Source organism: Lolium perenne, chromosome 7 (assembly GCF_019359855.2).
Source record: "Lolium perenne isolate Kyuss_39 chromosome 7, Kyuss_2.0, whole genome shotgun sequence".
Lineage (NCBI taxonomy): Eukaryota > Viridiplantae > Streptophyta > Magnoliopsida > Poales > Poaceae > Lolium > Lolium perenne.
The window spans coordinates 49,464,110-49,478,757 of NC_067250.2; the positions used below are offsets into that span (position 1 = coordinate 49,464,110).

At 43.9% G+C, this 14,648-nt stretch overlaps 1 protein-coding gene across 1 annotated transcript; it reads right to left on the reverse strand.

The window, feature by feature from the left end:
- Positions 1–11,104: 11,104 nt before the first annotated feature.
- On the reverse strand, positions 11,105–14,193 carry LOC127317569 (probable galacturonosyltransferase 9). Its single transcript, XM_051348133.2, has 2 exons — positions 12,913–14,193; positions 11,105–11,725 (listed from the first exon to the last, which is right to left on the reverse strand). The coding sequence occupies exons 1-2, from the start codon at positions 14,134–14,136 to the stop codon at positions 11,447–11,449; spliced, it is 1,503 nt and encodes a 500-aa protein (XP_051204093.1). The 5' UTR covers positions 14,137–14,193; the 3' UTR covers positions 11,105–11,446.
- Positions 14,194–14,648: the final 455 nt, after the last annotated feature.

The following is a 14,648-nucleotide window of genomic DNA, read 5'->3' on the forward strand; positions in this document are numbered from 1 at the left end:
ATTTACAGCAACTTGAGAATCAAGACCATATGTAGCACTCATATTACGAAATTTATCAGTATCCATAAAAGCTTCAATGCATTTATAATCATAAATTATACCCGATTCTCTATCCTTGTCGTTCTCCCAACCTTCAGATTTTCTTGGATTCGATCAAGAAGGTCCCTTTTAAACTCTTCCTTGTTGCGTGTAAATGATCCAACAAGAAGTATCCAGCAAGGTCTTGTCTTGAAAAGAAAGTCTTGCGTAGAAATTATCAATAATAACATTACCAGGAAGCTCATGAATGGGGCATTTGAGCATTAAAGACTTCAATCTCCCCCAAGCTTGGGCAATACTCTCTCCATCATGAGGCCAAAAATTATATATGCGATTCCGATCCTTATGAATTTCACTTGGAGGATAGAACTTAGAATAAAACCGGGGCACAATATCATTCCATTCAAGAGAATCCCCATTATCCAGTAATTTATACCAATGCGCCGCCTTACCGGACAGCGATAAAGAGAATAGTTTCTTCCTCACTTCATCCATAGCAATACCTGCACATTTGAATAACCCGCATAATTCATGCAAAAACAAGAAATGATCACCGGGGTGGACAGTTCCCTCCCCTACCTAGCGGTTATCCATAACACGGTCCATAATATTCATCGGTATTTTATATGGTATCACTTCCTCACTGGCGCTTCATCCACTACCGTTGCAGTAGTAGTAGATTTCCCAAATAGAAAATGAAGAGAAGATCTCTCCATAATGACTTATAGCAAGAAAGTAAATAAAATCAGCACAACAAGAAAGGTTTTCCTTACCAATTCCACTTACCAATAGCGCTTCACTCCCCGGCAACGGCGCCTTAAAAATAGTCTTGATGACCCACAAGTATAGGGGGTGTATCGTAGTATCTTCGATAAGTAAGAATGTCGATCCCAACGAGGAGCAGAAGGTGTTGACAAGCAGTTTCGATGAAGGATTCACCGTAAATGCTCACGTACAAGTATTCAGGGGGTTTTGATGTAAGAGTTGAATAAAGTACGAGTATGTAAAGTGCGAGAGTAATAATTGCAGCGAGTGGCCCAATCCTTTTTAGCACAAAGGACAAGCCGGTTTGTTTACTTATAATGACCAAGCGTTCTCGAGGACACACGGGATTTTAGTCTAGTGCTTTCGCTACATACGGCTAAATAATCTTCATTGTTGTGATAAGTGTTGTGTGGGTGAACCTATGCTAATGTACCGCCCTCCCTAGGACTAATACATACTTGTGATTATACCCCTTGCAAGCATCCGCAACTACAAGAAAGTAATTAAGAATAAATCTAACCACAGCCTTAAACTCTGAGATCCTGCTATCCCTCCCGCATCGATATACCAACGGGGGTTTAGGTTTCTGTCACTCCGGCAACCCCGCAATTAGCAAACGAATACAAGATGCATTCCCCTAGGCCCATAAATGGTGAAGTGTCATGTAGTCGACGTTCACATGACACCACTAGAAGAATAACACCACAACTTAAATATCACACCATTGAATATTACTCAACCATAGTTCACTACTAACATTTAGACTTCACCCATGTCCTCAAGAACTAAACGAACTACTCACGAGACATCATATGGAACATGATCAGAGGTGATATGATGATGAATAACAATCTGAACATAAACTTGGTTCAATGGTTTCACTCAATAGCATCAACAACAAGTAGGAATCGATACACGGAGAGTTTCCCTATCAAACAATCAAGATCAAACCCAAATTGCTACGGCGGTGACGGTGTCCAGCGGTGATGACGGCGGTGATGATGGTGGAGATGATGATGATGGTGATGGCGATGATGTCCAGCTCGATGACGGTGACGATGGCGTCGATTTCCCCCTCCCGGAGGGAATTTCCCCAGCGGATTCCTGCCCGCCGGAGAGCTCTTTTCTCTCTGGTGTTCTCCGCCCCGCAGAGGCGGCTGTAACTCTTCGCGAGGTACCCTCTGTGTCTTAGGTCTTCGGGACGAAGGGTTTGGCGAAGAAAAGGAGGCGAAAAGGGTCGTGGGCCCCCGGACCACGTGCCGGCGCGGCCGGGCTTGGGCCGCGCCGCCCTAGGGTGTGGGCCCACCCCGGCTGCTCTGGCTCCCCTTCGGCTTCCTTCGTCATCTTGAAAAATAGGATTTTTGGTATAATTTCCTTCCAGAGTTGATCTTCCGAAATATTGCGTTCGACGGTGCTTTTTCCAGAGTAATCCTCGGCTCCGGTGTTCGATCCTCCAATAATGATGAAACATGCAAAATAGATGAAATAACATAAGTTTTGTGTCCCAATATGAAATATATCAATGAATAACAGCAAATTATGATATAAAATAGTGATGCAAATTGGACGTATCATACCATAGTCCATACTTTGTTATCATACATGGATCCCATTTCGGATTTCATGGCTTCTTGCCGTTTGTTGGAATCTGGGCTCATCATCGCTTCTTCATACGTCGCAGGGTCCTCATCATTGTTATCCACAATCATGACATTTAGACAAGGATCATACCAATCAGGAGTGGCACGTTCCCTTGTCGATCTGCGAGGTTCAGTAGTTTCCTCGTTCGAAGTTTCATGATCATTATCATTAGCTTCCTCTGTTGCCGGTGTAGGCGGTACAGGTACAACTTCTGGTACTGCGCTACTCTGATCAACGAGTATAGATTCATCAATCTCATCGAGTTCTACTTTTCTTCCAGTCACTTCTTTAGTGAGAAATTCTTTCTCAAGAAAGGTTCCGTTCTTAGCAACAAATATTTTGCCTTCGGATTTGTGATAGAAAGTGTACCCTATAGTTTCCTTAGGGTATCCTATGAAGACGCATTTCTCCGCTTTGGGTTCTAGCTTGTTCGGTTGTAACTTCTTTACATAGGCTTCGCAATCCCAAACTTTGAGGAACGACAGCTTAGGTTTCTTATTAAACCATAATTCATACGGTGTCGTTTCTACGGATTTTGATGGTGCTCTATTTAAAGTGAATGCAGCTGTCTCTAATGCATAACTCCAAAATGATAACGGCAAATCAGTGAGAGACATCATAGAACGAACCATATCTAAGAGAGTTCGATTACGACGTTCGGACACACCGTTTCGTTGTGGTGTTCCCGGCGGTGTCAATTGTGAAAGTATTCCGCATTTCTTTAAATGCATGCCAAACTCATAACTCAGATATTCACCTCCACGATCAGATCGTAGAAATTTAATCTTCTTGTTACGTTGATTTTCTACTTCACTTTGGAATTTCTTAAACTTCTCGAAAGTTTCGGATTTCTGTTTCGTGAAATAGATATACCCATATCTACTCAGATCATCTGTGAAGGTTAGAACATAACGATAACCACCGCGCGATGCTACACTCATTGGTCCGCACACATCGGTATGTATGATTTCCAATAAGTCAGTAGCTCGCTCCATCATACCAGAAAATGGAGTCTTAGTCATTTTTCCCATTAGACATGCTTCGCATCTATCAAGTGACTCAAAATCAAGTGATTCAAGTAATCCATCGGTATGGAGTTTCTTCATGCGTTTCACTCCAATATGACCAAGACGACAGTGCCACATATAAGTAGAATTATCATTCAATTTAATTCACTTAGCATCAATGTTATGTATATGCGTATCACTACTATCGAGATCTAACAGAAATAAGCCATTCTTTTCAGGTGCTCGACCATAAAAGATATTATTCATAAAAATAGAACAACCACTATTCTCAGACTTGAATGAATAACCGTCTTGCATTAAACAAGATCCAGATATAATGTTCATGCTCAACGCAGGTACAAAATAACAATTATTTAGGCTTAAAACTAATCCCAAAGGTAGATGTAGAGGAAGTGTGTCGACAGCGATCACATCGACTTTGGATCCGTTTCCAACGCGCATCGTCACTTCATCTTTCAGTAGTCTTCGTTTATTCTTTAGTTCCTGTTTCGAGTTACAAATATGAGCAACCGAACCAGTATCAAATACCCTGGTACTAGAACGAGAACCAGTGAGATAAACATCTATAACATGTATATCAGATATACCTTCTTTCTTTTTCTTGACAAGGCCGCTCTTCAGATCAGCCAGATACTTGGAGCAATTACGCTTCCAGTGTCCCTTCTCCTTGCAGTAATAGCACTCAAGATCGTGCTTAGGGCCGTTCTTAGGTTTCATAGGAGGCGTGGCAGCTTTCTTGCCACCCTTCTTGAATTTTCCCTTAGACTTGCCCTGTTTCTTGAAACTGGTGGTCTTGTTGACCATCAACACTTGGTGCTCTTTCTTGATCTCAATCTCAGCAGCTTTTAGCATGCCAAAGAGTTCATGTAACTCTTTGTTCATGTTCTGCATATTGTAGTTCATCACAAAGTTCTTGTAACTTGGTGGCAGTGATTGAATGACACGATTAATCTCCAGTCTGTTAGGAATCACTATTCCCAAGTCACTGAGTTTCTTCGCATGCCCGGTCATGGCGAGCATGTGCTCACTAACGGAGCTGCCTTCTTCCATCATACAGCTGAAGAAATGTTTCGATGCTTCATAGCACTCCACGGCCGCATGAGTCTCAAAAATAGCTTTCAGCTCTTTCATCAACTCATGAGGATCGTGGTGCTCAAAACGTTTTTGAAGATCGGATTCCAGACTGCACAGGATGGCACACTGAACTTGAGAGTACCGAGTTTTCCGAGTCTCGTAAACAGCTTTTACTTCATCGGTGTCGGTTTCGTAGGAGGGTCACCTAGCGGTGCATCAAGCACATATTGCAGATTTCCGCCAGAGAGGAAGATCCTCACATGACGGAACCAGTCGGTGAAGTTGCTACTGTTGCTCTTAAGTTTTTCTTTCTCTAGGAACTGGTTAAAATTGATTAGGGACACCATCTCTACAACATATATTTGCAAAAGTTTAGACTAAGTTTATGACAAATTGAGTTCAAATTTTAATTCAACATAATTAAAAATCTAGGTGAACTCCCACTCAAAACAATATCCCTCGCATTGTCTTAGTGATCACACGAACCAAATCCACCGCACCTAAGTCCGATCATCACGAGACAAGGTGTGATTTCAATGGCGAACACTCAAAGTGTTCATCATATCAACCATATGATTCATGCTCTACCTTTCGGTATCACGTGTTCCGAGACCATGTCTGTACATGCTAGGCTCGTCAAGGCCACCTTAGTATCCGCATGTGCAAAACTGTCTTGCACTTGTTGTATGCACTTGTTGATTCTATCACACCCGATCATCACGAGATGCTTCGAAACGACAAGTCTTGGCAACGGTGCTACTAAGGATGAACACTTTATTATCTTGAGATTTTAGTGAGGGATCATCTTATAATGCTATCGTCGCGATCTAAGCAAAATAAGATGCATAAAAGGATTAACATCACATGCAGTTCATATGTGATATGATATGGCCCTTTTGTCTTTGCGCCTTTGATCTTCATCTCCAAAGCACGGACATGATCTCCATCATCTTTGGGCATGATCTCCATCATCGTCGGCGTAGCGTCAAGGTCGATGGCGCCGTCTTCATGATTGTCCTCCATGTAGCAACTATTACAACTACTTTGAAATACTACTCAACATGAAATTTAAAGACAACCATAAGGCTCCTGCCGGTTGCCACAATACAATAATGATCATCTCATACATATTCATCATCACATTATGGCCATATCACATCACCAAACCCTGCAAAAACAAGTTAGACGTCTCTAATTTGGTTTGCATATTTTACGTGGTTTAGGGTTTTCGAGAGAGATCTAATCTCCCTACGAACATGAACCACAACGTTGATACTAATGTTGTCAATAAAAGAGTAAATTGAATCTTCACTATAGTAGGAGAGACACACACCCGCAAAGCCTCTTATGCAATACAAGTTGCATGTCGAACGAGGAACAAGTCTCATGAACGCGGTCATGTAAAGTTAGTCCGAGCCGCTTCATCCCACTATGCCACAAAGATGCAAAGTACTCAAACTAAAGATAACAAGAGCATCAACGCCCACAAAACCATTGTGTTCTACTCGTGCAACCATCTATGCATAGACACGGCTCTGATACCACTGTAGGATAACGTTGCATAGAAAACAAAAAATTTCCTACCGCGAACACGCAATCCAAGCCAAGATGCAATCTAGAAGACGGTAGCAACGAGGGGATTATCGAGTCTCACCCTTGAAGAGATTCCAAAGCCTACAAGATGAGGCTCTTGTTGCTGCGGTAGACGTTCACTTGCCGCTTGCAAAAGCGCGTAGAAGATCTTGATCACGGCGCCACGAACGGGCAGCACCTCCGTACTCGGTCACACGTTCGGTTGTTGATGAAGACGACGTCCACCTCCCGTTCCAGCGGGCAGCAGAAGTAGTAGCTCCTCTTGAATCCGACAGCACGACGGCGTGGTGTCGGTGGTGGTGGAGAAATACGGCGGAGCTTCGCTAAGCGTGGGGGATGTGGTGGAGGAGAGAGAGACGCTAGGGTTTGGGAGAGGGGGGCGCCGGCCTCAAGGGGTGCGGCCACCTTGGTGGTTGTTGGGGTGGCCGGCCCCCTCCCCTTGTCCCTCATTATATAGGTGGAAGCCCCAAGGGTTGGACTACAAGTCTCCGAATAAGACCCGAACCCAAAACCTTCCATGTGATAGGGAAACCTACCCAAGGTGGGAATCCCACTTGGGGTGGGATTCCCCCCTTCCATGTGGGGGGGTGGCCGGCCCCCATAGGGGGAGTCCACTTGGGACTCCTCCCCCTCTACGGTTGGCCGGCCATGGAGGTGGAGTCCCTCCGGGACTCCGCCTTCCTTGGTGGTTTCTTCCGGACTTTTCTAGAACCTTCTAGAACCTTCCATAGAACCTTCCGGATCATTTTAAATCTCATAAAATGACTTCCTATATATGAATCTTATTCTCCGGACCATTCCGGAACTCCTCGTGATGTCCGGGATCTCATCCGGGACTCCGAACAAATATTCGAACTCCATTCCATATTCAAGTTCTACCATTTCAACATCCAACTTTAAGTGTGTCACCCTACGGTTCGCGAACTATGCGGACATGGTTGAGTACTCACTCCGACCAATAACCAATAGCGGGATCTGGAGATCCATAATGGCTCCCACATATTCAACGATGACTTTAGTGATCGAATGAACCATTCACATACGATACCAATTCCCTTTGTCACGCGATATTTTATTGTCCGAGGTTTGATCATCGGTATCACTTCATACCTTGTTCAACCTCGTCTCCTGACAAGTACTCTTTACTCGTACCGTGGTATGTGGTCTCTTATGAACTCATTCATATGCTTGCAAGACATTAGACGACATTCCACCGAGAGGGCCCAGAGTATATCTATCCGTCATCGGGATGGACAAATCCCACTGTTGATCCATATGCCTCAACTCATACTTTCCGGATATTTAATCCCACCTTTATAACCACCCATTTACGCAGTGGCGTTTGGTGTAATCAAAGTACCTTTCCAGTATAAGTGATTTACATGATCTCATGGTCATAAGGACTAGGTAACTATGTATCGAAAGCTTATAGCAAATAACTTAATGACGTGATCTTATGCTACGCTTAATTGGGTGTGTCCATTACATCATTCATATAATGACATAACCTTGTTATTAATAACATCCAATGTTCATGATTATGAAACTAATCATCCATTAATCAACAAGCTAGTTAAGAGGCATACTAGGGACTCTTTGTTGTTTACATATCACACATGTACTAATGTTTCGGTTAATACAATTATAGCATGACATATAAACATTTATCATAAACATAAAGATATATAATAACCACTTTTATTATTGCCTCTTGGGCATATATCCTTCATGAAGATAATAGACATTCGAGTGGCATAGCTAGTATGTGGGAAGAGCAAAGTGAGAGCATCCTCCTTCACCATAAAGGTGCATTGTTTTGTTTCCTTTTAGTACACTCAATAAATATTCGACCATAAGTTGAGTGTGAAATTGTTAATGCTCCCTCTACATCTCCAGCGAAGGCCACAATAGAGAGGGTTAGGGTACATCCGTACATGTAGGATTTCCATTCTCTCGTGCACATCCTAGTCTTAGAGAGATGTTGCTCGTGTTGGTGGTTCAACTGTGGTGATTGTAGTGACGGTTAATACCCCCTCAACATGCACAATAATTATACCATCTTTAGAGTATCTCTTCGTATCAAGTTAAGGTCACAACGAGTAAGGTTAGGGTTTACCGGAATGGTGGTTCCACACCTGTTCCCCGCCTCTTAGGTTTATAGGGGTGTTGCTCATGTTGGCTCCACTAGTGGTGGTTGCAAGGACGAAGTATGAAGATAATAGACACGCAACTACGCAAGTGGTATAGCTAGTATGCGGTGACGAAGAAACCGTGAGTATTCGCATTCATCGGAAAGGTGTTTTATTTTGTTTCTTTGTAGCACATAATAAATAATTAGAACATCGGTTGTCTACGACATCATTAAGGCCTCAACAGAGAAGGGTTAGGGTCTCATCTTCTTCCCCGTAGCATAGGCTTAGAGAAATGTTGCTAGTGTTTGTGGTTCTACAGTGGTGGTTGTAACTTGTAAGGACAAGGATTATTTCCCCTAACACACATACTAGTTAGACCATCTATGGAGTGCGCCTTTGCTAACGCCATATATTTATCTTTGGCAAAGGCCACAATAAAGAAGGTTAGGGTTTCCTGGAATAGGGTTGGCACCCCTTCCCCTGTCTTCGGCTTATAAGGGTTTTGCTCATGTTGGTGCTCCGACAGTTGTGGTTGCAAAGATGAAGTATGAAGACAATAGACATGCAAGTGGATAGAGGGTTTGCATCCCTTCTCATGTCTTCAGCTTACAAGGGCTTTGCTCATGTTGGTGCTCCGACGGTTGAGGTTGCAATGGAGTATGAAGACAATAGACATGCAAGTGGCATAGCTAGTCAGTGAAGAGGAAAGTGTTAAGAGGCGATGACAAGTCCGGGGGAGAGGTGTGTGAGTGTGGCCAGGCGGGGATGCTTCCCCGGTTTTCTGCATTTGTTCTTTCCACCGTATATAGCAATGACATCATGTAAATTCGACTCATTACTTATCTAGTCGTTTTAATCGTATAAATGTTGCAATCTTATAGTTGTATAGAAATAGAATAGGGCAACGTGTAATATGCTGTAATCACTCCTTTTGTGCTGCACTCATAAGATCTTCCTTGGTTTAGGCATCAAATTAACACGAAATGCATGGTACTGAGTAACAGCTAAAGCAGTCGAACAATCATAAACGTTGTCATGTGCATGTGTTGCATTTCTCTTCTGTATCTCATGATTATATTCACATTGTCCTTGGTCAGACACACCACAGATATATAGCTCATCTTCCTTGTTTTCCTCCTATTAGTACCCTGATTACAAGTCTTCTGACCAAATCCCCAACCACAAGTGGAGAAACAAAATCTAGACAACGAGATGCCTTTGCACATTCTACATACATATGCTCAGTACCAATTGTCTTTGCCCCAGCTGCCTACACTTGCCTACCACCAAAACTGTGATATTGGATTGTTTGACTTTATCAGAGAAGATAAACAGTGTGCCAGGGCGACAAATCTACAGAAATAAGAACTTAATTTTTTTACCAAGCTCTTCAATGTCACATGTGAAGCACAAATGGGACTCTACCCGTGCTGGAACAAAGCTAGCAAGTTACATAGTTATGGTTACTAGGCTTAACTAAGCATTATTGCATCTCGCTAAGTACCATCCAACAAATGACACCCTCAACCGGTATCAGAAAATATTATGCCCCGTTGTATTTAGCGTCCAACAACTCTCATTGTCCGAATGGATGCTGTTGCCGGAGCGAGTAGTAGAAGCGCCGAGATTATGCAGCAGGTAGGTGGTTGAGCATGCAGCTAAACTGGTGCAAAATGCTGACAAAACTACTAAAAAAGCTAATACAGATCATAGTAAGAGCAACATACAACCACAGTTCGTACAACGTGGTACAATGCCAGATGAATGGTGAACAAGACTTTATCTATAAAACTGCCACAAAAAGAATCCAGCACGGCATCAACAGGGCAGGAACTATAAACAAATATTTGCATTGCTGCTTGTTCATTGTCAAAATAATCACTGTTCTCCGCTTTCACAGATATGTAGCTATGTACCCTGAATGACCAAGATTCACATGTTCTAGACATCCTTGGAGCAAATCATCCATATCCTAAGGTTCTTATGGAATACTTCCACATGAAATGAGAGAAAATATGGCAGGAATCAGTGATTGACAGTTTTTAGAACAGGATGGGATTATAAGAAAGTGAGGAAATATCTCATACTGAGAGTAAATAGAACATAAGCTACTGATATATCTAGTAAAACAGAAAAGATGCTTCAGCCAAAGAGAGATAACTGCACAGTGGATGCATGATATGTTGTATTAAGAGAAAAACATGACAAGTATCATCTGCATTACACCTCTCCCATATTGAGAAAGTGAGGAAATATCCCATACTGAGAGTAAATATAACCTAAGCCACTATTATATCTAGTAAAACAACAGAAAACAGGCTAAGCAAAGGAGAGATAACTGCACAATGAATGCATGATATGTTGTATTAGGAGAAAATCATACCAAGTATCATTTACATTACACCTCTCCATTTTCTTTGGAGCTAAATTATGTGGTATTACATAATAAGATTTGCTTTACATATAAGATTACATACTGATGCTGGCAATAATCACAAATTATTCATTTTTTTCCTGGAGAAGATAATCAATCAGGTGGAAGAAAAAAGACAGACTCACACTAAATGCCTAGACAGCTACAATTATATCCAAGTTAAATATCCATTCATTATCATGTATGGAAGAATTAGTTAGCATACCTGGGATCCTAGATAGCAGATGACCAGGTGAAAAACCAATGTAGGAGCAGCATTTACATGTTGTACTTTAGAAGGAATTTATGATGAAGTTCATTGCCATCTATGCAATTCATTTCACCAACATTGCAACATCATACTCAAAAGACAACCAATGATATCATGAGTTATTACTTATTACTAGTGAACCAAAATATGAATCATAAAAAGTTAAAACTATAAAATGTCAACCTGGGTACAACTTTTTTCTTCCTTGTAGTAAATATACAACCAAAGATATGTTTGCTACAGATAGTACACAAAAGCTCATCTATAATTTACTACTATACCACAACTCCACAACAGTACAGTACATAGATACAAAATAACTACTACCATCAACAAGCTATAAAATCTACAAGAACATTTTTTACCACCATAGCCGGTATATAACTTCGCTAAAGATACCATATATATAGTACTCGTGTAGGCTCTTTTGCCAATAAAACAAACAACATATTGGTGGCTTCCTGATTATTAGAACATTTCTTCAATTACTTCAGAGACCAAAGTTACATAGTGTCAGGAATTCCATTTCAGTGTCAACATGCTTGGTCCACAGAGCCTTGTACTGGTTGAAAGCAACGTCAAGCCACGGCTTCATATTCCCATTAAAATGTATTACTGCAGCACCACGGATCACCTCAGGGCTGATGCTTGGATTATATCCAAGACCCATTACATGCCATGACTTGTCAAGTGGCTTTGTATTGCCATAGAATGCCATCAGTCCAGCTGGTAGAACAGATGTTGGATCCCAGAGTTCTCCGTCCTCATTCTGCCATAAGGATATCGGGTCATATTTTGGTAGAACAAAATAAGAATACTGGGTCGTATATTCAAACATATACATTGTCTTGGAAAGCACACAGATTTGTATGCTATTGTGATAAAAAAAGGGCAAGCTGGGGAGCATTGTTGGCAAAATCGTTTACATGTGTTACATAGGGCAGGATAATGCAGAACTTTTTTTTTGTCAGAACAACAACAAGCATAAATTGCACAAGGGTTTTTACCAACTTAGCTATTGTAGAGGTTGGGCTCAACGATAAAAAAAATTAATTGCATGGCACTCAAGTTTCACTTACAACTTTTCTGGGCGATATTGTCATTTTATGTTTCAAGTATGTGACAGTTACAAAGTCAAGAGTCAAGGCCACACTACATATAATAAATTGAGACATCAACGGATCAACCATTATAGACAGAAAGCTACCATTAACCGTTCTGACTTTCAACTTCGCAAGCTCACGTATTCTCGCTAGCGACAGAAAAGAAAAGAACTGAAGCGCATTGCTTAGGTATTCCCAGAAATAGATCAGTTATAATGTTATCTGAAACATCTCGAACCAAAATAAGAACGCATCATTAATTTTTTTAGTTGGATAGATGTGAGCACAGCCATTGAATGTTACGGGGGACCTATACAAACTCAGAAGGTAAGCAAGTGTTGTAAGCTTATAAGCTATTGTTGTTTATATAATATATACTAGTTTAAGGAAAAATGGTGTCATGAAATTTCAGAACCAGTTCTATGCTATAAAATATCACATGGCGCAATTGCAACGGCCAGTCTATTTAATTGCCAAATACTTATGTATGCTGTCAACGTACGATTACCACATGAGAAAAATGGAATCCTTCCCAAGAGACCACATGTCTTCCGTCCATAACAGTTTAACATGATATGGAATGTTTAGGACTAAAAAAGTCTAGTATACACTAAGGCAACTCAGAAAGTGAAGGCTAAACGAAGGTGCCTAAATCACATGATGAGCATAATGAGAGTAACAAGAAGACTTGAGTAGAGCTAGCGTCTAAGCTAGTGAAATTGTAAAAGTAAAGACATAAGTATGCACTACCATCCACAAGGCACAGTATCCATTAGAACAACAAACGTAGCAATTAACTGAAAATACTGCATGTTGCAAGTATATTAAACAAAAAAAGGTGGTTGCAACTCACCAGGTCCATGTACTGATGAAACAACTCGGTGCAGCCATCCCGCCGCCATGCCTGGAGATCAAATACATTGACCCCATACTCCCATGCGCAGGCAGTGGGATTAAAGCGCTCCCGCACAATGTCCTGCGTGAAGTTGAGATACTTCCTATACCTCCTGAACCCTCCGAAGCACATCTCCACGGCGCCATTCACCTTGCCATCCAAGTCGACATGCCAAAGCCCCGCTAAATCCTTCTGAACGACCACATCATCTTCCAAGAGCACTACCCTGTGCAGCGCCGGGAACATCTCCGGGAGGTAGAATCTGAGGTAATCGACCAAGGCCACGTCCCGCTTGCCGGTGTCAATCTGCCTGAGCACCGGCGAGAAGGAGGCATTGAGGAAGGGGAAGTCGGAGTAGGCGATGAGCTGGACGTGCACGCCGAGCGGCGGCGGGCGGCGCGCGAACCAGACGCGGAAGGCGGGTAGGTACATGGGCGCGGTGACGACGTGGAAGACGTGGCGCGAGGGATCGGCGGCGGCGCGCGTGGCGGAGGTGATGACGACGGAGGCGGCGAGGACGTTGTCGGAGAAGATGGCGTAGTGGTAGAGGGCGGGGTCGTGGAAGGCGGGGGACGGGTCGGGGTCGTGGGCGAAGGCGGAGGGCCTGGCGAGGCGGGCCTCGAGGAGGCGCATGGCGAGGCAGTGCAGGGACTTGGGGGTGGAGCCGGCGGCGATGCGGGAGGACATGCGGCCGGCGCGGCGGGAGCGCGCGAGGTGCTCGCCGACGGCGAAGACGGTGTCGGAGAGCTTCTGGATCTTGGCCTGCGTGTCGAAGCCTTCCTTGGAGTCGGCGGCGAGGAGGCGGGCGAACTTGATGCGGTCGCGGGCCTCCTTCTCGAGGGGCCTGCGCGCGTCCTCGGGAAGGGACTGGTGCGCGGCGAGGCGGGAGGAGAGCGCGGAGAGGTCGGAGGAGAGGGCGGAGAAGGAGAGCGACTGCGCGGCGGACGCCTCCTTGAGCTTCCGCGCGTGCGCGGCGTAGGCGGCGAGGACGGCGGCGTGGTCCGCGGCGTGCCGGCGGATGGCGGCGAGGCGGGACGGCGGGGAGAGCGGGGAGCGGGAGGAGGCGGCGGCGGGGGGCGAGGAGAGGAGGAATGCGAGGGACGCCAGGAGGAGGAGCGTGAGTAGGCCCGCGAACGCGGCGCGGCGCGGCGCGGACGGCCGGAAAGGGCGGCCGCCGGCCATCGGATGGGGAGTGGCCGAGTGCGTGTGTGGAGTTTGGGGGAGTGGAGTGGGTAGTGCGCCGCGGATCTGAGCTGGGGACGAGGTGGAGACGGACGGGTGGGGGCCATGGATCCCGTAGGCCAACATGTCAGTGGGTAGCGTTGTCGGTGAGGTTAGATTTCTTTCGTGGATGGATTATAGCTCGTTGGTTAGCAGACAGAGTTGTTCGGGGTTTAATACGCTGGGCCCAGCTGCAGTGAAGTAGCAGAGGTAGGGGACGACAGGAACTTTTTGCTTTTTCTTTTTAGTGAAAGCCATTCCGCGAGCTTTATTGATGATTAAACAAACTTATATTGTTTATGAGTTTTGGAGAAAAAAAGCTAGGGTGTTTATTGTCCCGATCAATATAATTTGAAAAACTATGCCTGCTACCTCACCCGTGATCTCACTGGTTTCCCTATGGCAATGTTGAAACGTGCTATTTCCAAAATCCGAAAATAGGATCCTGCAATCATCATATATAGCTGCAGAAG

Bases quoted from the DNA above. Each gene is read 5' to 3' on its own strand.
- LOC127317569 (XM_051348133.2), bottom strand. From the start codon at position 14,136: ATGGCCGGCGGCCGCCCTTTCCGGCCGTCCGCGCCGCGCCGCGCCGCG. The intron at 11,726-12,912 runs GTGAGTTGCAAC...TCCTTATGGCAG, and splicing joins TTCATCAGTACATGGACCTG to AATGAGGACGGAGAACTCTG.